The sequence below is a fragment of the Gambusia affinis genome, linkage group LG02, assembly GCF_019740435.1.
Source record: "Gambusia affinis linkage group LG02, SWU_Gaff_1.0, whole genome shotgun sequence".
In the NCBI taxonomy this organism is placed as follows: Eukaryota; Metazoa; Chordata; class Actinopteri; order Cyprinodontiformes; family Poeciliidae; genus Gambusia; species Gambusia affinis.
The window spans coordinates 20107707-20131182 of NC_057869.1; the positions used below are offsets into that span (position 1 = coordinate 20107707).

Below are 23476 nucleotides of genomic sequence, written 5' to 3' on the forward strand. Positions count from 1 at the left end.
ACAAAAAAAATTAGTTAAGAGACTAATATTTTCATTTCAGGTTGTAAGATATTGTTTTGTTGCAGGAGCAATTTCTGAGAGTTCCAAACATAAGTGGTTTGTGAGTGTTTATTAATTGGGGTAAGTTATCCTCAACCTGAAAACGTTTGCTCTGTGGAGAAATGAGCCAAAATTCCATCAAACTATTGTGAGAAAGTTTGCATGTAAAATTCAGACTTTTACCCCTATCTCATTTGCCATTTAGCACATCAAAATAATTTTGGTCATCCTAACTGACCTCAAAGAGCAAAAGTGTGGTCTGATTTAATATAAGAATAAGGGAAAATATTATTTTGTTTTTGTACAACCTGTGTAAACAGTTTATTTCAAAATATATACAATCAGAATAATACTTAGAAAGTTTAAAACAACTGAAACTATCCTGATAAAGGACCCATGTTTGTCAGGTCCTGGTGTGGAAAAGTTAATCTTATATTTAACCTGAACAAAATACCAAAAATGATTGTAGATTTCGAAACAAACAGCTAGCTCAAACATAATTACTATAATTGGAGAAGAAATGGAGACAGACTGGAATGGAGAAGCAAAAATGAAGCCCTCTACTAGACGAGACAGATGAGGATTTTATTCTATAAGAGGAAGCTCATGTCCTTTAGTGTTTGCAGTAAGATGCTGCATATCTTCTACAAGTCTCTTGTGGAAAGTGCCATTTCTACTCCTATCATGTCGGGGAAACAGCAAGAGAGCCAGTGACTAAAGAAAGCTAAACAACCTGATAAAGAAAGCTTCTTCTGTTCTGGGGAATACAGTGGAAACATGAGAGATGATGGTGCAAAAAAAGATTCTTTATAAAATCAAGAAAATGGTAGACAACTACATGACAATCAGGAACATGACACATGACACTGTCATACAACAGCAAAGTGTCTTCGGTAAGAGGCTTCTTCATACTCTCTGTAACACAGGCTGCTACAGGACATTGTTTCTGCCCACAGCCATCAGTATCTACAGTGGTTTGAAAAAGTGTTTGTCCTCTTCCTGATTTCCTATTTTTGGCCATGTTTGCAAAGATGAGAGGGGGAAAATTGCTCCTCGGTGCCAAAAAAAAAAAAGTCCATGCTATAACACTTGATTGCAGCTGTTGCTTTTAAGGGTTGTCCAACTAGTTATTAGGTTTAGGAGGCAATCACCTCTTGATTTTTTTCCCCTTAATAATAAACAAAAACTGCTCCTTATGTCTGTGTTGTATTTGATATTTAAATTTGTTTTGATGTTCTGAAATACTGGACTGTGACAAATATGCAAAAAAAAAGTAGGTAATCAGGAATGGAGCAAACAGTTTTTCTCACCACTGTACAACCACACTTTGAAGAATCCTGAATAATATTAGTTATATCAACATTTAACTTTCCTTTGGGATCAACAAAGTGTTGATTTTGAATCTTGCCACCACATGAAGGTGATAAGGGGGAGTAAGAAAATCTCCAGAGCTCACTGAGAGTCACATGAGAATGAAAAAGAGTATGTATTTTAGGCATTGTTCTAGTCCTAATGAGCATTAATCTTTAATCCACTTTAAGTAAAAAATTATATTTTTACTCTTTTAATGTAAACTAACTAATTTCCCATCTCAAGCTAAATTTAGATCTGACCAGTCCTCAAAACCGGGTTACATTTTCCTCTAAACAGCTTGACTTTAGAAGCTGCCAAAAAACCCAGCATGAACTGGAATCTGCCTCAGCTTCAGCCTCTCTGCTCATTATCAGGCCGTTTAGTACTCTGCTGTTGTGCATGAAATGGTGTGGTTATCACATTGCTGAAGGTAGAAGGTGTTTACCCTATTTTAACTCTTTAGAACATTGTTTGTTAAGCTCCCCAGATAGGTAAGGCAAGCTGAATTAGACTAAAAGGTATTTTAGAAAATCCTATTTAGCACGTTATTCAAAGCAGTAAATCTCAAAATGCAGACACATTGTGCTTATAGTAAGCTAACCCAACTGCTTGGAGCATAATAGTAAAGTGACCATTCATGTCTCCCCTCTGAGATTTTGCCACTTTTTAAAACCAGCCTTAGCTGTGCTTATGCAATTCAAATCCCCCATTTCAGACGCTGGTTCAATCCGCAGTTCTGTTTGCTGGCACGTTGCTGATGTCAGTGTGACCTAGAAACTGTGGGACTTCCCATTCCATATTCTATTGAAGTTTAAACAATCCCAAAATCTATACTTGAGTAATTTCACAAGGTTGCATGTTTTGTGGAGATTGTTAGCTACTGAACTCTGAACAAGTATTTATTCCTCACAGTTTTATCTTTGCTTTTACTTTCGCTTGTCACACCTATTTTTTTTTTTTTTTATAATAAAAATCAATGTCAGACAAAGAATCACTCAAGAAATAAATTGTTTTATTCATTGGGATAAAACATCTATCGAGAACAACTTGGTCCTATATAAAAATCTCAAAGTATTTCAATGTCAGATGTGATATTTTGTCCCTCCAGCACGTTCTGGGTCCTCCTGAGAGTCGCCTGCCAGTGGTCTGTGCCTCCCAGTGGAAAACCTTCAATGGCTATGGGCATCTTTTTCAGATGCCCAGCCTACTTAAACTTACTTCTTTTGATGGAGAAGCAGCGGCCATACTTTGAGCTTTTCTTGGATGATGGAGCTCTTCACTCTGTCTCTAAGGCAGAGTGAAGAGCTCTGCCTTAGAGACAGGCAGAGCTCCAGAGGGTGGCTTCCTCCAAGCCACCCTCTGGAGGAAGTTCTTCTCTAGTCCGGGATCTCATTCTTTCATGATACATATCTCATGGTTATATGTAACCATATGGTCAGGGTGTAAATGAAATGTTAAATTAAGTACTGTGCCGGCAGTCAGCAGTGTAGTGGTTGGGCTTTGGATAGCTTTCCCTGCTTATCTAGCTTTCTGCTGCTCTGGGCTGGTGAGACTGGGTCCCTAGGTGGCTTGTGGCCAGCACCTAGTGGGGTTACTGCCTTTGTGTCATGGGGGTGTCCCTAGCCTGATGGCAGGGGCTTGATGGACTGTATGGATGTGGCCATATAAGGTATAAGGTTTGGAGAGTTGATTAAGGGATTTAAGATATGCCCATGTGGACAGTCAGGAGATTGGAGGCTGTGTGCATCTGCTGGGTCTGGGTTCCTGGCGAGTCTCTGGGTCCTGGGCTCCTGGCAGAGTTGTTGTAGTTGGGAAGCTGGTCACATGAGAGTGCATGCTAGTGGCTGTGTGCCTATTCCCTCCTCCCTAACATGCACCACACATCAATGGGATCTTGAGTTGTGGGATGATGGACCTTGCAGGAATGTGATATAACTGCCCTTGGGTGATGTCTTGTTTGTTTGATGTCTTGCTGGGGCATTTCTTAGCCGAGGTTACGTGTCTTTTGGTTCTTTTGGGTGATGTGTGTTGCATGACTTTCTACATTTCTGTCTCAACTGTGAACCAAGTGTGTACTTCCAAGTAACAAACTCACATACACCCACTCAACACAAACACATTTATTTCTACACTTACTCTCACCCACCTACCCACACATGCCTGAGTACTGGCACACAAATAATCAAAATGGTTGAAGGTCATACAAACACAGGATACTATTACAGTAATGTGGGCAGCCTACTTTGATGCTAGATGCAGTCTTGAGTTAATAAAGTCAATCACAAATTAGGATTTCATCTTCAGATATTCGTTTTGCAGAGCAAAACTTCCCAGGCACATGAAGGAAACCAGCTTCTCTGTATGGTATGGCTAAAATAGTGTTACAGGTGTTTATACTGCTTCATGTTGCCAAACAAGGTCTCGCACTAACCGGAGCCAGGTGGAGCTTGTGAAATTAACTTTCCAAGAAATTTGGTCAATCAATATTAAACCATGATTTCATAAGGGGGGGGGCAATCATTTTTTACGTAGGTTTGTGTTGTTTTGTTTAGTCTTCTCCCCCCACCTTTACAAATGAAATTATAATTTGAAAACTCAGTTTTGTAGATCTCTTTCTACGTTATTTATTTAGGTTTTCTTTGTCTGATGATGAAACTTGCTAAAATATATAAATCATCTGCAGAACAATGCAGTCTCTGTTTCACATGCTGTGTAACTCATTGAGGGTGGATTAGACATGAAGGTAACAAAGTCTTATAGTGAATGAAATTCCTTTTCATTCTGTTCTTTTGATACCAGTGTCCTTGCTAAGGTCAGTCAATACTTGTCCCATTCAAATTATTTGCTTCTCAGTTCGGCATTCATGATGTAAATGAATGGTGTGCAGCTTTTCACCTGTCAGATAATTTCCTGACACATCATTGTGGTACATGTTAGAAGTTGTGCTTTAAGAGGTCAAAACAAAACCCATTAGCAACATTAAGTTACTTTATTAATTAAAGTTGGTTTAGTAACTTTACCTCTAGAAGAGCATCTGTTTGTGAAGTTTTTTTCCACTCCCAAATGCTATGTTTACCCTTGGGATGGGACACAGAACCAGCTATGTATGAAACGTCCATCTGTGCTTACATTAGCCAGGACACGGTTTGTTTAGCACAGAGCACTTCTAAAACTGCTCTGTGTCTGTCTCCTTTGAGGGTTTCTTCTTACTCTATAACAACAGAAATCAAGTTTTCCTCAGTTTCTATCAAGTTTTTAACTGAATGATTTTCCGACAATGCAATGTGACAGATTTATCTAGATGTTTTACCGATTTTATAGGATCTTGTTGGAAATGGTTGTTTTATAGCAGGCACACATTTTGACATGTGTTTTTAAAATTAAGAAAGTATTATCATTAAATTACTACAAAGAGAAAAACTAGAAAGTTTTTATATTATTTGATATATCCTACTGTGTTAGTTGTTCATTTAAAAACACAATCTTTCTTATTTTAAGGGTGTATTCAGACCAGATAGTCCAGTAGACTTGTTTCTATTGGGAACTAAAATTACAACATTTGTTAAATTTTCAGAACTCTAGTTTGCATTCACACTGCACTATGTCAAATGACTGAAACTAACTGAAAAACCTCTTCCCCCTGACGCCTGTGGGGGCGCTGCACCAAGAACTACTGAAAGAAACAACACAGAACCTCTGAAGAAGGCCAGCGCAACTTTCTTCTTCTCAAAAAGTAAAGAAAAATGGAGTATTGTCAGATTTTAGCGGTTGTAGGATTTCTTTATTGATATACATTACTGGTTTGGACATCCCCTGTTAGCCGCTAACGCTAGCGACGCTCCTGCAGGCGCCGTTACTACACGGTGAGTCTGTCCACTAAACCAGGCTGTTTAAATGCGGGATGAGCAAGAATCACAAAGATTATCGCAGCGCCTTTATTTCTTTTTAAAGGTTTTATTGGCTCTAGTGGCCTTTATTAGATAGTTAATTGACAGGAAAGTGGGTAATGAGAGAAGAGGGAAGACATGCACCAAAGGTCGCCAGGCCGGGAATCGAACTTGCAACGGCCGTGTCAAGGACTAAGGCCTCCTTATGTGGGTTGTGCTTAACCCCTGCGCCACCACAGCACATCCCACAGCGCCTTTATTTCTTACCCGATTTCTATAAACATGTCTTAAATCAAAGCTGAGGAAATTGCTGATATTTGTAGGTATTCTTGTTTAATATAAATCTATTAACAGTTTGGTTTCTATCAAGATGCAAGAGAGGACTAAGCAAATTCCTCCATCCTATTTGATGATTATGTTCAAACAAATGAGGCAATTAGTTCAGCTTTTGTCATTTATTAAAGGTTTAAAAATTACAGCAGCAGCAGAATGCCACGGCAATGGGACGATAAGCTCATAAAAAGTTCTAAAACAACTTCAAACCATTTATATTCTGCTTTTTCTTGCTTAGTGTTGGCACGCAAACCCGTTAATATGACAACCGACACAACATCTTCGCAAACCTGCAGTGCAGAGTAATATATTGACCAGAATGTCCTGCACTTTAGCTAACTTCCTGCTTTTGAAACGGTCTCTAGTCAGGTTGCATTCAGACAGGTTTTCTACTGTTGAGACCACTTCAATCGGACCGAGACCTAGGTTTTTAGGCGGATCAGAGTTTGGTTTTTAAGTCCGTTTTGGCATTCAAATTTGCATTCAGACCTCCCCAAAAACCCAGGCTTTCTAGACAAACAGATTAGAGTCTGATTCAGGACTCTAATCCTGGAATGGTCTGAATACAACCTAAGTCTAAAGAAATGCTGCAAATAAGTAAACTCTAGACCAGTAAGAGGTGACATATTTTTCTTTAGCACTTGTACACTTCTTTGTTGTAGGAACCCTGCTGTGTTAGTTTGAACATGTTCAGGCAGGCAGAAATTTTGTTGAAGACTTGCTTTGAAACAATGTTCTTCTTTAATTTTCTCTCAATGATATGTTCCACAAATATGGGTTTATCACTCAAGGTGTTGTCCCCAGTTAGTGCTTAAAGTGTTCAATTTAATATTTGCAGTTCTGTGCAAAAATAATTACAATGACAGTGACAACATGTGCACACAAAAACACAATGTTGTAGAAATCTTGAAGGTTATTTGGAGAGCTGTTGTTAAGAAGACATATTGTGAACTGCATGCTAAGTATACCTATTGCTAGAAGTAACAGATGTGTGGGGCATTTAATTATGGGTACAGTACTTGTGCTAATTGTGTGATTAAGTGAGAATGTGATCAGAAAAAAAAAAACACTGAATATGTTTTATTACATACAGGGAAATTTGTGGTGTCTTTCTACTTAGTTCTGTGTTATTACACTTGTTTTATTTACACAATTTAGTTTTAGGTAGCACTTATCACAAGAAAATGTAACTCAAATGAGTTAAAGCACACCATTATACCTAAATACATAAGACAATACTGACCTTGTTTGCTACTCGATGTGTTTTATGCAGGTCTAATGCCCTTTTCCTTCTGTATTCTGCCTTTACACAAAATGTAATGTAGCCAGCTACTGAGCTGACAAATGGTTAAATTGACAGTATGATACAATGTGTTTTGATGTACAAACCCATCAATTTCAATCAATTTTAAAAAATCTTCTCCTTCTTTTGTTGGTGACCGTTTTCTGGTTATTGAGCACAGAAGTTGAAATTACTTAACTTGGGAGGACAAATCACCTGCCAGAATATTCTTATTTCCTTCACCTAAATGTCTAGAGTAGGGAATTGTTCAAGTCTGACAACAACTCTCCTTATTTTTGACACAGTTTTTAGTAGTCTAAAAACTGTGAATAAACAGATTTAAAAAAATTATTATAATGGCCCACAGATTATACTAAGGATCACAAATGAAGTATTTCTGTTAATCTGTTTAATCTGCAGAATGACCTGAGATAATATGGGTGCAGCCGAAAGTGCACAAAGACAATTTTTCCTTTTGTAAATTCACTTTCTTCTATATCTGTTTAAAATGAACCAAAACTGTTTCTATAAAAAAAAAATACAAAAGTATTCATATCTTTTGAACTTTTTGGACCTTTTGCTAAAGGACATTTTCTTTTAAATTTTGCATAATTTCATGTTTGTCCCTGCCCAAATACATTTGAAATGAAAAAAAAAATGTGATGAGTTTTCTGATATAATTACTAATAGTTAAAATATGTCAAACTGGTTTATGGGAAAGTGAATGCTCTTTTGCCCCCCAGAGGCTTTAACTAGCTTGTCGGTGTCTTGGACCTCATTTGCATAAACATCAAGAGACTCAAGAAAGAGAAAAACAAATCAGTTATAATCCATCAATGTACAAAATTTAACTTTATATAAAAAAAGATATATATTTCTAAAAAAGGGAGGGTGATTGTTTACATACTGAATTACGAAGTTAGTAAAAAAAAAGATTTTTTAATTTAAAAAAGCTGTGGAGATATTAGTGCAAATGTTTCATTTTGCACATCCTACCATGACTGAACCTTGAGTCCAGGAAGGAGTTGATACTAACCAGAGATTTTTTTTCCACCTCCACACAACTCAACAACAGCTTTGTGATAAGTGCCCTTCCTGCAGAAATAAAAATGGCCAGTAATGAGGCAGCTGGGCTTTTCCTTCTGCTATAGCACAACAGCAGCAGGGCTGGCCTCTCTATTCCATCCTCTTCACTTCTGCAAATCCATCCACAAAACATTTTAATATTCTTAAAGTGATGGCTAGAAAGAGCCAGGCTTCTCAGCTATTAGCTATATCTCTCTGTAGTTATTACCTTCACCTTTTGTATATTTGTCATAGCTAATTAAAAGAACATACTGTATTCAACTGCTATGATTAGCAGCAGGACTTTTTTTTTCCAGCGCATCACTTGTGATTACCGTTGATTCGTTAAAGGAAAACATTGCATCCAGTAAGAAAAAAACTAATTAATTCTTACAAACGTCGACCACTCTGATGTCACAATATGCAGTGAAAGGGTGTACTTGTTGAGAGAAATTTAATACTGTTCAAATGAATATTTATAAAGTTAAAACTCAATGTACACATCCAGTTTATTTCTACGTGAAGTTATTAACTTAAAACCTCTGATATGTTTTCATGGTTCACTTCTAACTTTTGATGTTTGTCATTTATAAACAGCCTTTGAGTACAGCTTTGTACTCTTTATGAGCTACGAAGAAACTATAAACAAAAATTTTGCCTGTCCAATTTCAGTTGTGTTAAGTGTTTATTGGCCCTTCAGTCCCTTGAGCTCCTCCACTAATTGCCAGTATTTTCCAAGAAAAGGCAGCAGAAATAAATAGGCATGTTCTAATGTAATAGCTTTTCCCTTTTAGTCACTAAATTACCTAACGCCTCACTCTTATTGCTGTTTTTTAGTTGTCATCGCTTATGTTCTTACTTAAATGCATTATTAATTAGCTTGAATGTGGGGGTGTCTGCAAAGGTTTAAAACTGCCTACAACCTAAGCTAAGCTCATAACCTTAAAGACACTTGTAAATTACTTTTTATAACTGTGTGGATCTATTTATTTGGAAATATTTAATTATAGTCATTACGAAAATACTTATTAAAGAGAGTTACAGCCTAGCAAAATATGCCAGCAGCACACGGATTGCAAAAACTTCCACTGTTGTCAAATTCTTTATCAATAAAAAGTAAAAGGATATTGCAGTTACATATTTTCCTATTTAAGTGTCTTTCTATAATTACTTTAAAGAGGGACTCTATAGACTAGAATGTGGAAAATAAATTATTCCATCCTAACAATAAAGACCAATATTTGAGTAGGAAGGATTCTAGTGACAGATGAGAAAAAAAAATGGATTGATTGATTTTGCAGTTGAAGAATTTAATAGCATCCTCACTGCATGATTTTGTGCAGCACTAGTCATGAGATTCTTGCACCATTCTTGTTTTTGGGACTTCAGATCCTGACTGATCGATGCTCTGCTTTGCGTTGTTTGTTTTAATAAAATGGTTGCTTTCAGTTCATTGTTGAGTCCGGTGTTGCATTGGTGTGTTTTACCATGCTTTACAGTTCTTTATGAATTAATTACAGAAGCGCTAAAATGTTAATGTTTATTATTGTGCTTTATCTCAAACATTGTGAATGGCATATACCGGTACGTGCATATATATATATATATATATGTGTGCCTGGAAAAAAACACCATACTGCCCATTTCAGGCAGACATTTCTAATGCCCCATGTGTGTTCTTAGACAGATCATTATTCTTGTTACCACAGTAATTAGTTTAGACCAATAACACTTTGCTTTAGTGGGTTTAGCCTGACTCTGACCCTGGCTAAACCACAGCACAGTGACAACTGTGCCCTATTGATAGAAACCAGAATACTTACACATAGTCCTGATCATCATTCAGTGGTGATACACTTGATATGCCGAGTGAAATGTTCAACACACAGATGTCTGCATTTAATATGGTTAGATCACGGCTATCAAGTGTTTAGCTGTGGCTGCTGGGTCTTTGAACTGTGAAAGTCCTAATTGAGATTACTGGACCAATTAACATGCAATGCTGGAGATTGCCCTACTTGCTGTGTGCTATAAAAGCTCAACAACTACTTAACTCTTCTAAGAAACAGCTAACTCAGGATGAGCGAGATTAGAATAATTTACACTGTAAATGCAAACTTTTATTTCGCCCACACAAACTAAGGAAATAAGTGTTTATACAAAGAATAAAATTAATTATCTTTATTTTCTTTTATTGTTATTTTTTTATAATTTTTGGTGTTTTCCTCCAGGTTTCTTTAAGGTTTTATTTGATGTAAATCTCTACAATTGAGGAGGCAGATTGTTAGTTTCACTTAGACGAATATTTTTTATTCTAAATCTCCCTGGAAATATTGGTAAATTTATATTTTAGATGCCACTAAGGGATTTACTTTAATCTTTCAATACACAATGACTCAGTTAACCAATACAACTGATTAAAAATATACTTTTTTTTTCTTTATTTCAATAAGATTGAGTTGTTTTTTTCTTTATGCTGCTGATTTACAATGAATATAGGCAGATAAAACTGACTCTTCAGTTTGAGGATGTTTTTATTATTAATACATATTTAAGCCCTTTTGAAGGTGCTACCCCAGAACCAATCCCAGATAAAGTGGAAGAAAATGGATGGATGGATTGATGGATGGATATTTGAGTTGTTATTTATTGTCTTAATTGGAATAAAAATGTAAATTCAGAAAGTTTTGCTTTTTGGCTTATGAGAAAATCAACTTATTTTGAATTAAATGACGGTATAGAGTTATGAGATTTTGATTAAGTACGGGGTAGCCTAATCTTGCAAGACTGTAAACAACAGACGTTATATCATCAAATCTTTTTAAAGATTTAAAGTGTGAGTATTATGTATTTTTCAGACACATAGTTCCATTTTGTTGGTCAATCAAGTAACTTTACCTTCTGTTATGAAAATGCCTTAAAATTTCCCTCTGTCTCTTTAAGAAGCTGTCAAGCTTTCCAACCTTCCCCATTCAGCACATAATCTCAACAATGTTTCTCTATGATACCATTTATAACAATTGTTAGGAGTGTTGGAGTGAGAAGTAGTTTGTATGATAAGCTCAGCAGACGTTTACTAATTGCTGCTGCTGCTGCTAGTCTGAAGGGGAAGGTGTGTTTGTGCGTTATTCTGTGGGGCAGGAACTTGGCTGGGAATTGAAGCTACAAGGTGGAGCTTTGGGTGTGAGTATGCAGATACCCCTAATTGGCTGCCACAGAATATTCAAGGACTTTTCTAACATGCATGAAAGAAGCAAAGCAAAACTCCGGGTATGATTTTGACGAGGGAATAAAATTGTAACATGATGTTACAACATGATGTAACATCTAAAAAATCGATTTTGCATAATGTCCTCTCACCCCCGTTTAAAGAGCGGGGCTTCACAATAGCATATGGCACAATCTTAAGATGTAAATGTGACTGACAGTTCAGACATCTTTCCTGTAAATGAGACATTACCGCATTTGTCTCTTTCAAAAGCCAATAACATATGGAAACTTTAACATTTGGAACATTCTGCTGCCAACTGGCTCCACTTAAGTAGGAATAATGTGTTGGCCATCTGGCTTTATTTAGAGCAGATTGGAGTCAGCTGTTAGTCTAAATGTACTATAAATGTAAATAATATGCCTCATTTTCATTATATTGAATAATGCAAATTGCACACACTTTAGTCATGATGATGCCCTAATAGTTTGTATGTTATGGAGAATTCACAACATAAATCCAAACATAAAAATCGGTTAACTACACACGTCATTCTTGGGTGCTTAACAATAGAGAGATGCTAAAGATTTATCTTTGATATAGTCTCTAAAAGTGATAGATTTGTTGCTTTTTGTGGGATGTTTACTGCCACTTGACATTTAGTGAGTCGTACAGCAATCTAACCAACTGCTGTTATTTTTAAATGTGCTTCATAAATAAAACTATCTTGACCTCTAACAAATAAAAGTTGGATAATAAACCTGAAAAGCGTAAATGACTCATTGGGAAATTTATCAGACTCTTCCTCCAGTAGTCCTGTTGATAATGATACAAGTTGCTTTAAAATTTCAGTACTGACCATTCAGAGAGCAACTTCAGGACCATCATATTGTAGAGCTTCTGCTGCAGTGCAGAGACGGTGAAAGCAGTAAATGTTTAGCTAGAAACTTTTTGATCTAGACACTCATCATTTTGCACCTGGTGTGGTGTGTCTCTGTGTGATGCTTGTCCGTCCATTCCATTTTATAGATAGTGCACCGTGCCTTGCAATATCCATGCACACTTCAGGCTATGTTGTTTATACAAATAATGTCCAAAATAAAATTATACTGTGTATGTATGTATGTTTGGATTTCCACAGAATTTTTCTTCTTTTATGCATTCTGTATTAAATCATGCTGCTTGCTGACTCAAGGATGTCAGATTCAGCTGTATCAGTTTCACATTAAAAGCCTGAGCAAAATCTCCCGTTACATCTTGACCTGATCCATACGTTGTTGTTACTGCCAGGTTGCTTTGGGCCATGGTGAGTCAGAGCCACACCACTGTGTTAAAACTAACCAGCTTTGGTTCCTGTGTAATAGGATTACCACATCAAATGTGAGGGCAGCCTCCTGCAGAGGCATCCTATTATTACAGGCCCTTTCATGTCCTGTTAAGACCTGAGGCTTCAGTGTATAGGAGGCTGTTTTAAAAACGTCAAACATAACTAGGACATTATGATGTTTCTTCATGTATGTTGCTCTGCATGTTCACTTGAACCAGGTATGTATAAGTTTGTATGTGTAATCAGGATTGTTTAGATCATTGATAGTGCCCATATGTAAGAATCAGGGTATTTCTTTTTTTTAATTTTTTTATTAAATTACTCTCTCTTGGTTGTTAGGATCGATTTAGAGGTTGTGCCTTTACACTTTACAAATGGAGAGACCATAAACTGCAACAGAGTCTAGACGTATAAAATTCTTGTTCACAATAGTAAACCCAGGCTATTCTGTGTAAAAAGCTCTGGATCACCTTTCCTGTATTCATGACGACTTTGTATGTAAAGATTTCTAACATGTAAACAAAATATATTTAGTTAAAAAAAAACTAAGATTTTTTGACAGTTTATTTTTTTTTTTGCTGTGGTAAGAAGTAATTTTAAGAAATTAGGAATACAAATGTGCGACAGACTGGCGACCTGTCCAGGGTGACCCCGCCTCTCGCACGGAGCGTAGCTGGAGATTGGCACCAGCAACCCTCCCGACCCCATTAGGGACAAGGGTGAACAGAAAATGGATGGATGGATGGATGGAGGAATACAAATAGTCATAAAAAAGATAAAATTTCACATAATTTCATCTACTCACTGAAAACATATTTTTCTATTCACTCATACGTGGTGTCCTGCAAACCTGGTGATTTGCAGGACACATTAGTGTCCTGCAAATCACATTAGTTCTCACAGCTAGCTGCGTTCTTCATCTTGGTGGGTTTTTTATTCCAGCAGGGTCACACTGACCCCATGTGTATTTTTACAAGCTTTTTTGTGTGTGGTTTTGGGAATTGACAGTCTGACTGGACAACCCCCCTCCTGCTTTCCCACCGTCTGGCTGTGACATTTGCTGCGCTGCTGCTGCTGAGAGTCACACTAAGACTGTGGAAGGGTTAAATTCCCCTACTCCTCTAACCATAAAGGAGTTTTATTCTGTTTTTGAAATCAAATAAAATGTCCAGTCCATGTGGGTTTAGACATTTTGTCTGTCTCAATATTCTAACTTTGTAAGTACAGGTATGTCCGACTATAGTGTTGCAATTCCTGATGAACTTCACAGGTCCTGGGTTGGTTTCCACAGGAGAGTGTGTTTCTGAGGATAGTGATCTGATATTTCATACCGAGAGACTTATGGTTCCATGTTGTGCCAGAAATAAATCACTTGCAACTTATTTGTCAAGCAAATAAAAAGGCATTCTATTGCAAGCACAAGGTAGAAGACCACAATAAAAATCAGGTCTGTTTATAGATCTCAAGTACAGTTCCCTATGCATGAATGAAGTTATTAGTTTTCTGTTATTACATTTCAACATTTCAAACAGCTTGAATGAAAACAGCACAGCTTTTTTCACACACTATTGACTGGTTGGTAAAAAAATAATATATATGCAACCTACAATTAACTGACAGGTTCAGAATAGAACTATAGATTTACCTGAAGGTACAGTGCAAAATAACCTTGCATCTTACTTTGACAAAAATATCGTTATTAGAGAAGGGATAAAAAAAAATCCTTTGAGATTCTGTAAAATAAAAAAATAAAAAAAAACTTTGAAGGAAAAATTGTGTTTACTAAAAGCTGTAAATGAAAAAAATGGAAATTAGGTGAATAAAAACTTGCAATGGCATAATATGACAAATTAATTAGTGAAGCAATGGGATTATTACTGTGCAACAACACTCTGAAAAGAAATACAGAGTAAAAAAATCTGAGGGGAAAAGAGGAAAAAACAAACAGATGTGGCTTTAATCCTTTGTAAGTATTAAAGGAGAAATATGACTTAATATACTAAACCTTAATGAAATGCTGGAGGCATATTTGGTCACAATATCTTTTAATTCGTGTTTGCTTTTCACTCTGTTGTAAAGCTTTCTGTCAAGCAGACTGTGTTAGTGGGTGGAGTTGTTGCTCACCCTCACTCTGACCTCTCTTCCTGGGGACCATGCCAGCAATCCTTTGAATCTCTCTACCATGGCAACTGTTTAGTGTAATCTAATGACTCTGAAAAACAGAACCGAACCATTTTTTACATCACAATGCATCCATATTCTTTCAAACCTTAGTGAGACTAATAATTACAAGATTATTCCAAGTACATTTGAGCATTAGGGCTATTTTAATAAATTCTGTGCATTTCTTTAATTGTGTTGAATTCAATTTCAGTAAAGTTTATATATGTAGCACAAATTCACAATAAATGTAATCTAACAGCACTTTACAAAAAAACTGAAATTTATTTCAATCGTACAGACAAATTCAAAGTCCATTACATTGTTAGTTATCTTACAGTTTAATATTGAAATTGCTTTAAAAGCTTTTCTATAAAAAGAAATCCAACCAATTGAATGAAGTCAGTAACCTACAGCAATTTTCACTATTCCTCCTGAACAAGCATGTAGCAAGAATGGATTCTCTACAGTGAATGTGTTAAGTGGTAGATCAGTGTTGTGCATGAAAACCTTACATAATCTCAGGTTCAAAGGTCATCTCACTAAGTGTGAATAGTACACCACATAAGATTCTGAGCTAAATCCAAATTGCAGCAGTAATTAATTCATGTTCTTTACTCATGTTTATATTCAAGTTGATAAAAATTATTATCAGTTATTTTTATCATTAGGGAGTTTTTACGTTGATCTCATACTACCTATTAATATTTATTTGTTTCTCTCATATTCTGTGTTCACTTGTGTGAAAAGATCCAGATCTTATTCCATGCATCGCTGTACTGAAAGCATTTCTAACACTTGCTAAACAATTAGTGTTGTGGTTTGGTTAAAATAAAGAAATTACACAAATGATGTGAAGATTACGGAAGAGGATTAGGGCCACCGGAAAAAAAAAAAAAAGAAAAAGAATTCTGACTTGAAAGTCAGAATTCTTTTTTTTTAAAGCCATTTTCATAACACCCAGCTCTTGTAAATGTTTTGATATACAAAATATATTTAATTTTGAAAAGTAGTTATATAAGCTTATATATGCTTCTAAAAACAGAATCAGAGTAGGCATTTAGTTTCCTCGTATATGGATTTACTGAATCAACTGCAGGCTACTGCATGCAGCTGTATCCAAGAGAAAACAATGTTGCTGCTGAGTGGGTTATTACCTCAGGCTTCACAGAGATAAACCAATAGCTGCCGTTTTCTCTTATTGCCAAGAAATTGGTCAGTTTACCATCCTGAACTAAATGTTACATTCATGGAGTCCATTTGGAATTGGTGACTTTTATTACTAATGCTTTTTTTAAGATTGCTTAGATACATATAAATTGAAAATGCAACGTATTCACTATTTGTAGTAATGTCTCTCTTTTTAAATAAGCAAACATTCATTATGGTTATAAAATTGTGGACTTGCAAATATTAGGTGCCAACATTAGCTAACCTAATTTACTCTATTATTAATATAGCACCCTTTGAAATAAGTATTCAATGTGCATGCCACATAAAAATATAGTCAACTAAAGATAGGACATTCATTACCCAAGAATATCATTGTTTCTCACAAACATTTTTTTTTGCATTTGGATGCTAATATTGGGCAGAAGAGCTTAAAACTATTAACTATTAAACTATTTTCAATAGTTCTGAAAGAAACCATCAACATGCAGCTGATAAAAATGTAAAATTAGGAAAAGCCTCACCACTGTTTATAATTATAGCTTTCTAAAACACTTGAAGATAATTATACATCTGATTATAATCTTTTTAAGCCTTTTTGGCACTATTTCTTATCTGTGACAGCAGATGGCCTGGCTAACATCCCAACTTAAGTCCTGTATGTTTGTTTTGTTTTGTTTTGTTTAAGTGTACCTTTGTTGATGGTCACAGAAATGTAAAGATGTGTCTAATTTGACAAAAAAATTAAAATTTGTGTTGTTGTATTATGCTATGTTGTATTATAACTGTGTTGTGACCCAAACTGGATAACTCTCTGCAAGACATAGTGTGACAAGACAATATTGTGAGATCTGTTGCCATGTGATCTTGGAACAGTCATCCAAAGTCTAGGAAATTAGATTGTTCATCAGCATTTTCTAACTAGTTATGATAATTTTTTGCCATCTTCTGACAAACAATGATCTTATGCATTATAGGTTAATCTTACTCAGCAAGTATTTGTTGTTCTTTAACCTTAAGGTTCATATTCAATCATTACTGAGCATGTGTCAGCAGATTCATCTCCCTGTCACATTAGTAAGCTCCATCACTTTATGTAGCCTTTCAGCCAACTTAAAGAGAAATGAGAGCTTAAAGTCATTAGCTTGTGTCACTCACTTGCCAGTATTCAATCAATGAGGCTGTGAATAAACAAGAGGGAAAAACTAAAAATGTTAGTTTATCATCTTAAGTTCTACTGCAGTGTTTTACTAAGACTTATTAAAAAGAGAAAAAAAGGACGCTGTAAACAAAATCACATGGATCAAAAATTTTAAACACAAACATCTTTATGCTAAAAGCTCAGCTGAACGGAACTTTATAATAAAGGATGCAGAATTTTGGCGTTTTCTTTATTCTGGTATTATGTTTTCTCATATGCAAACAAACTCTGCAACATGTTTCTATATATGTGTGTGTGTGTGTGTGCGTGTGTTTGTGTGTGTAGGTGTGGGTGAGTGTGCGTGCGTGCGTGTGTGTGTGTGTGTAGCAGCAAATTCTGTAGGCTTGATACTTTTCGGTCTGTGCTTTAACCGAGCTTTGAACAATTCAGTACCTGAAATTGGTCTGAGTCCAAAACAATTTACTGGGAGAATTGCAGCACAGCCAAAGGCAATAGAATTTGACGTAGAAGGTTGAGGCCCTCCTACAAAGGTTTTTCTCTTCAAAATATACTTTGGGACAGTCAGAGAAACATGGGATGAATTTGCCACCTGTCTAAAATATCAGGCTCAGTTTGGGACTGTTTTTATGCAGAACTCACAAACAGCAATACTGTGTCACTTCATATGGTTTCTGTGGCTCCATCAGATTAGGGGTGTTTCTTTTAATAACTGTTATTATGTAAAGCTTGACTCAAGTATGAATAATTACAATTATTAAAGTTGTGCTATATGCAAAATATATTTATTTCAGTGAACGTATACAAACATTCTCAGCAGAGTTGGATGAATGATATGAATCATTGAACTTAAAAAAGTAGATGAAACTCACTAAAAAGATTTCTTGGAAAATAATTTTGACCCATTCACTTCTTTATTAAAAAGTCCTCTTAGTCAACAACTTCTGTCAATGGCCTAGTTAAGGTCATTCCACATCTTCTTTTTAGGGTGAGATCTGGTTTTCAGAAGCTGATAGTTCTTTAAAGCCGTTCTTACATAAATTCAGTCTCAAAGAAACTATCCTCAAACATTTTTAAAGCTTCTTTTTACGCTAGCATTAACCAAATATGACACCAAAATTAATATTGTAATATTTATTTTTATTTGACCTACGTCAATTGTTATCTTTACCCCCTTCTTTCCTAAATGTCTTAAATGTATGAGTATGAAAATGTGAGTTTTGTATGTGTATTCCTGTTTCTCAAATTGAAAACAAAGAACATAGAAGAAACCAAACATGTTTCAGTGGATGACAATTGTGCTGTCTTTCTTTCCGTCCTGTTTGCTGCTCAGCATCTCAAGCGTCTTGTTGAGCCCAGATGGAATCAGTTGGGGGTGACCACTTATTCCAAATATCAGATTTGAAACCTCAAATCTGTCTTGTATGAATCAGAGATGAACCAAATGTGAAAGGAAGTGGACAAGAAGAGGAAGAAAAAAAAAACTGTCCATCAGAATTTCTCTGATGATGGAATAAATGAACAGAAGGGCTTGAGCGTGGTCACAAATGACACCAAAATAAAAATTATTTGTCCCAATCGTACTAATTTATTTGCATTTACTCTTGTTCTTTTCATAGTCAAATCTGTAATTGTATTTAGTTGAAGTAAATGATGTACAGGTTCTTAATTTCTCATCTTTTAATTGAAATAGAACATCACTATACTTTCTTTCCATTGTTTCGGCCAATGGCAGGTGATTGACATCAAAGAGAAGCTAAAGGAGTCCAAGAAGTTCTGGTCCAAATTACCAGATGACATCTGTGCCGAAGGCAAACTGACAGAGTCTGACGAGGAACAGTGCTGGAACAGCCACACAAAGGGCAGGTGAGGACTCGACAGCTCCAACTAGAGTCACCCCACTCTCCTGTTATCACATTTTGCCTGCCAGGGATTAAAATAACCACATTCTGTTCAAAGATTATCACTCTCTCTGAAACTACAATGGTTAGCAGTATATGGAGAACTTGTGCTGTGCATAATCTCTGAGGCTCTAATACTCGAAGGACTGTGGAGCTTCACAAACCTCTTGTCGCCAGAGCAGCTTGTAAAGTAACCTTGAGACTGACAGTTGATTGGTCAGAAAGTAGCTCTTTCCGACAGTGAACTGGAGATGCTGGCAGGGAACGTGAATCACTCCATCGTTTCCATCCGTTCCAAGCAGCAAAATCACCAGATGGTGTGATAAAAGATATATGCTGGTGCCAGTGCCATTTTAAGCACTGCTCTAAATCTGGTGGTTAAATTGATAATGAAGTACCAACCTGGCTATCAAGGATTCTTTATTAAATAGCTACCATGTTCTCTAAATAGAGATCAATGATTACATACATACAAGTCATAAATTGATCAACTTAATAGGAAGTTATGGGGAAGAGTTACCACATACTGCATATATAGCAAGTGCAGAAGCATTATTAGTTAGGGTGATGGTGTTGTGTCCCGAGGCAGCAATATCCCAAATGGGTCAAAAACTAACTGTAGGTTGTGAAGTGACCTAATCAAAGTCGGAACATGACTCCAGTGAAGATGTTGGGGTATGACAACAAACTCATGCAGCATGAATAGTTATTGAAATATTAATTTTAGTGCATCACTCTTTGAAAAAAATTATTGCATCATATTTTGGCCTTCCAACATGCGTGTATAAGACCTTACACACACAAGGTCTTTCTGATTTACTCCTCTGTAAATAAATATAACAGGTCTAATGCTGTTAGATTTTAGTCAGTCGTTTTTGAGACTCACCAGCCATGAACACAATTCTCAGTGCATTCACTGTTTAGGTACTTCTCTTGGTGATAAAGCCATTTTAGATTCTAGCACAAACAATTGGGAGAATGTTGAGAGATCCATTTTAATTTCGACTAATAATTCGACTTATTGTATAATTAGGTTCTGGCTTGTTGCCATGCCCTTTTAACGCTGCTGATTTTGCATCTCTAGACGGGACAGAAAAAATATTAACCTCTCAATACCTTTCCTCTGGCTGTGGAAAGCTGAAAAGAAATAAGGAGCTTATTTGACAACACACAATGAATGTGAGATGTGATTCAATTCAAGCTGTTTGCGAGCAGACAGGCAGGTAGGCACACAAAGAAGTTGTTTCAGAGTATCTAGGGCACAGACAGAGCAGCAAGGTAAAGTAAAAAAGCTTCACAGAAAACAAAAGAAATAAAAACCCTTTTCACAAGATCTAGACACAAGTAGGATTTTCACTGGTGTGTCATGGCTGGCAGGGAATAACACTGTGGCAAAGATTGGAGAGGAGATGGGGAACAAAATAAAACCGTTTCAGCTCAAGCAAACGGCTGCACCAAAGGGATCCAAGAATCCAGGACTGTTTCTATATGGGAATTACTTTTCAATAAAAAAGGCATAAGTTGTGAATCGTGGATGGAAGGACAACTTTGACTGCATATGTTGCAGTGAAAGTCTGTGTATCAGAAGTCATTAAAGCTATCTGTAGGGAAGAAAGCTGAATTCTCTCCCTTATTCGATAAGCAGGAGCATCCTTTTTCTGTTTCTCCGCTAGAACATGGTTATGTCTAGAGATCCAAAGTAAAGTCAATTTAGTTTGTCCACAGAATCCCTGGGAGTGATGAAGACCATTTTAAACAGGAGGAGTAATGACCTTGTTTATTCTGCGCAGGGAGCTATTTGGGTTCATAAAGAGGCCTGGAAAGATTTCCACAGCAGGAATATTTTTCTAGGAAGTAGAGTAGTTATATTCTCTCTCTCTCTCTCTACATATATATATATATATATATATATATATATATATATATATATATATATATATATATATATATATATATATATATATATAACTATATAGATCTATATAGGTATATAACCAATTTAACCAATTTTAGATCTATATATATACCTATATAGATCTATATAGATAGATAGATAGATAGATAGATAGATAGATAGATAGATAGATAGATAGATAGATAGATAGATAGATAGATAGATAGATAGATAGATAGATAGATAGATAGATAGATAGATAGATAGATAGATAGATAGATAGATAGATAGATAGATAGATAGATAGATAGATAGATAGATAGATAGATAGATAGAATGTCTATGGCAGAAATTAGATTACACAAAGTAATAGAAATATAGGCCAGAAATTGCACTCAATGGCTTAAATGAGTTTAAGATTTAAACTAAGAAATGTAGTTCTCTCCATGGCAGTTTTGTTCCATGGCAGAACTTAAACACAACCCCCAAGGATTGTGTATCATTAACCAATTTTAGGTTTTAAAATAGCAACAGCTGAGTAAGAGTGCAGATACAGCTGATGTGTCTCTCCTCTTCTCAAAAGGCAAGTAAATATGGAAGTCTGTGTTGGCAATATTTATTTAAAGTTTACAGTTACACATTACTGTGAGGTTTGAGTGACTCGCTTATAATGTGACAGAATTCTCAGCTATGGCTTTAGTGCTTAAAACCATGGCTTTTGCAGGAACCCAACCACTCTAAACTCTCCACCTGAATGCACCTTGAGTCATAGTCAGTCCACTTTTAAATCATAGCTTCTATGAGACAATGTGATTGTGAGCTGATTGTTTCATTTCACTGTAGTTAACAGCAGTCTGGACTCCTCTGTTGTGGTAGGCCCAGAAATTGCATGAACACTCCAGCAGAGGAGGATCTATAATCTATGGAAATTTCTCGATTTTGGAACTCACTATGGAAATGCACACAAGTAGATACAAAAGTTTCCATGAAATTAAGTTCTAGGCTTAAAGCATTTCAGAATATATTAATAAAGCACACCTAAAAACTGAGTTTGTTGAAGAAACAAAAATAAAAAAACAAAAACTAAATAACAGGGGCTCGGATCACCCAAAAGCAACTACTACATAATGACAATACAAACTTCATGAATATCCCCAGTTAACTACTCGAGAGCAGAGATAATTAGGGGCAGCTGAGCTCTCTTAGACCCAAAAAATTTAACTTGTCTTTTTCTCCAAATTGTTTATAGATACACATCTAATGACTGCGGATAGTCTTGGGTCAACAGTTCATAGTAGTTTATTTTTTCTCTATCCTCAATCCACTCCTAAAGTCCTGAACTCTTCAGAGTTCTCCACTATACTGCTTTAGCCTGTGGTGGAGAAGTATTAAAACCTGATTACATCCCAGCCTCTAACAGGAAGATTAGAGACTCCCTTTAACTCATTAGCAAAACCAACAGAAGACCACTGTTTGATGCCCTGATGGGCAAATAAGTCTCAGCCCATGCACTCCTACTTGATAAACCAACAATGTATCCAAAGTAAAGGGGGTTTCGTTCTGAATCAACAACAAGGACATTTGAGAAAGAAAGCCCTGAGTCACCGTTGTCCCCAAAAGAGGAGTGAGGATCAGGAAAGTAAACATTTCCTATGCCAGACTTAAAAGCAGCTACATAGTGTGAACAAACTTTTGAGTGGACTATGAGCTGAATGTTGTTAGTGCTTGTACATTTTCTGGTTATTGAGATAACCAGGCTTGTGTTGTGACAGTGCTTTGGTGTTGTGATTGGAGCTCTTGGTCATGCTATCTTAACTGAATATTTGGCTTTTTGTGTACAGACTAAATCAACCCAGAAGCCATTTTCATCTGCAACTCCACTGAGTCTGTTATTATTGCTGGGCCGTTCTGTCACAAGGGTGCCCTCCTTTGAGCTGAAAATAAGTCTGTGAACGACTAAAGACACTTTCGGTGTTTGTTTAGCTAAAACAGAGAATAAAGGCTGAAAGATGAGTTGAGTGATTGGAACAGCGTGTGTGGGGAAATGGAAACAACATCCAGTCAGACAACCCCTCCAGGCATTCAGGTTGATTAATAACTGGAGCAGCTGTGAAGGATCAAGAGTACAGAGGGAGCAGTTGTGTTAGTAAAACGCAGAACTAAAACTCATCAAATACACACAGAAACACACACGCGTGCACACACCATTATCACAAATGTTCAAATGGACAGGAATCCAGGCTTTGTGATGGTCTTTCCAAGACATTGGCTTTATTGTCCTTTAGCCACTTTGTAACAAATTATTCCAGTATGATTAATCTCATTATCCATGTGGAAGACCCATTTGCGCCGAAGTTTTATCAACCTTGCTGATGTTGACAGATCTTGTTTCAATATTTTACCATAATGTTCTTTTCATGTGATATCATCTATTTTGTGATATATACCAGCCCTTGCTGCAGCAAAACACCCACATAGCATGATGGCTTTAATTGTGTGTAATTATGTGGCCAGGTCAACAGCTGACCTTCTGGTATCTGGAAATTTTACCCCAGGATTTGGACTTGTTCAGGTCCATAATCCTCTTCTTTATAGCTGGACTTTCTTTTAACATTTCTCTGATGTCAATCAACGGAGCAGTGTCTAAAGTCTACTTTAAAACACAAAGAGGTATTTTCATAATCTTACACAGTGAAGT

The 23476-nt window shown here is 36.2% G+C and overlaps 1 protein-coding gene across 2 annotated transcripts in view; it reads left to right on the forward strand.

Moving 5' to 3' along the window:
• Positions 1-23476, forward strand: part of gpc6a (glypican 6a) — a 141611-nt gene that overhangs the window by 112102 nt on the left and 6033 nt on the right. For both annotated transcript variants that reach the window (XM_044101510.1, XM_044101520.1), the window contains one exon: positions 18719-18849. In XM_044101510.1, coding sequence (XP_043957445.1) covers positions 18719-18849 — 131 coding nt within the window. The remainder of the gene's footprint in view (positions 1-18718; positions 18850-23476) is intronic.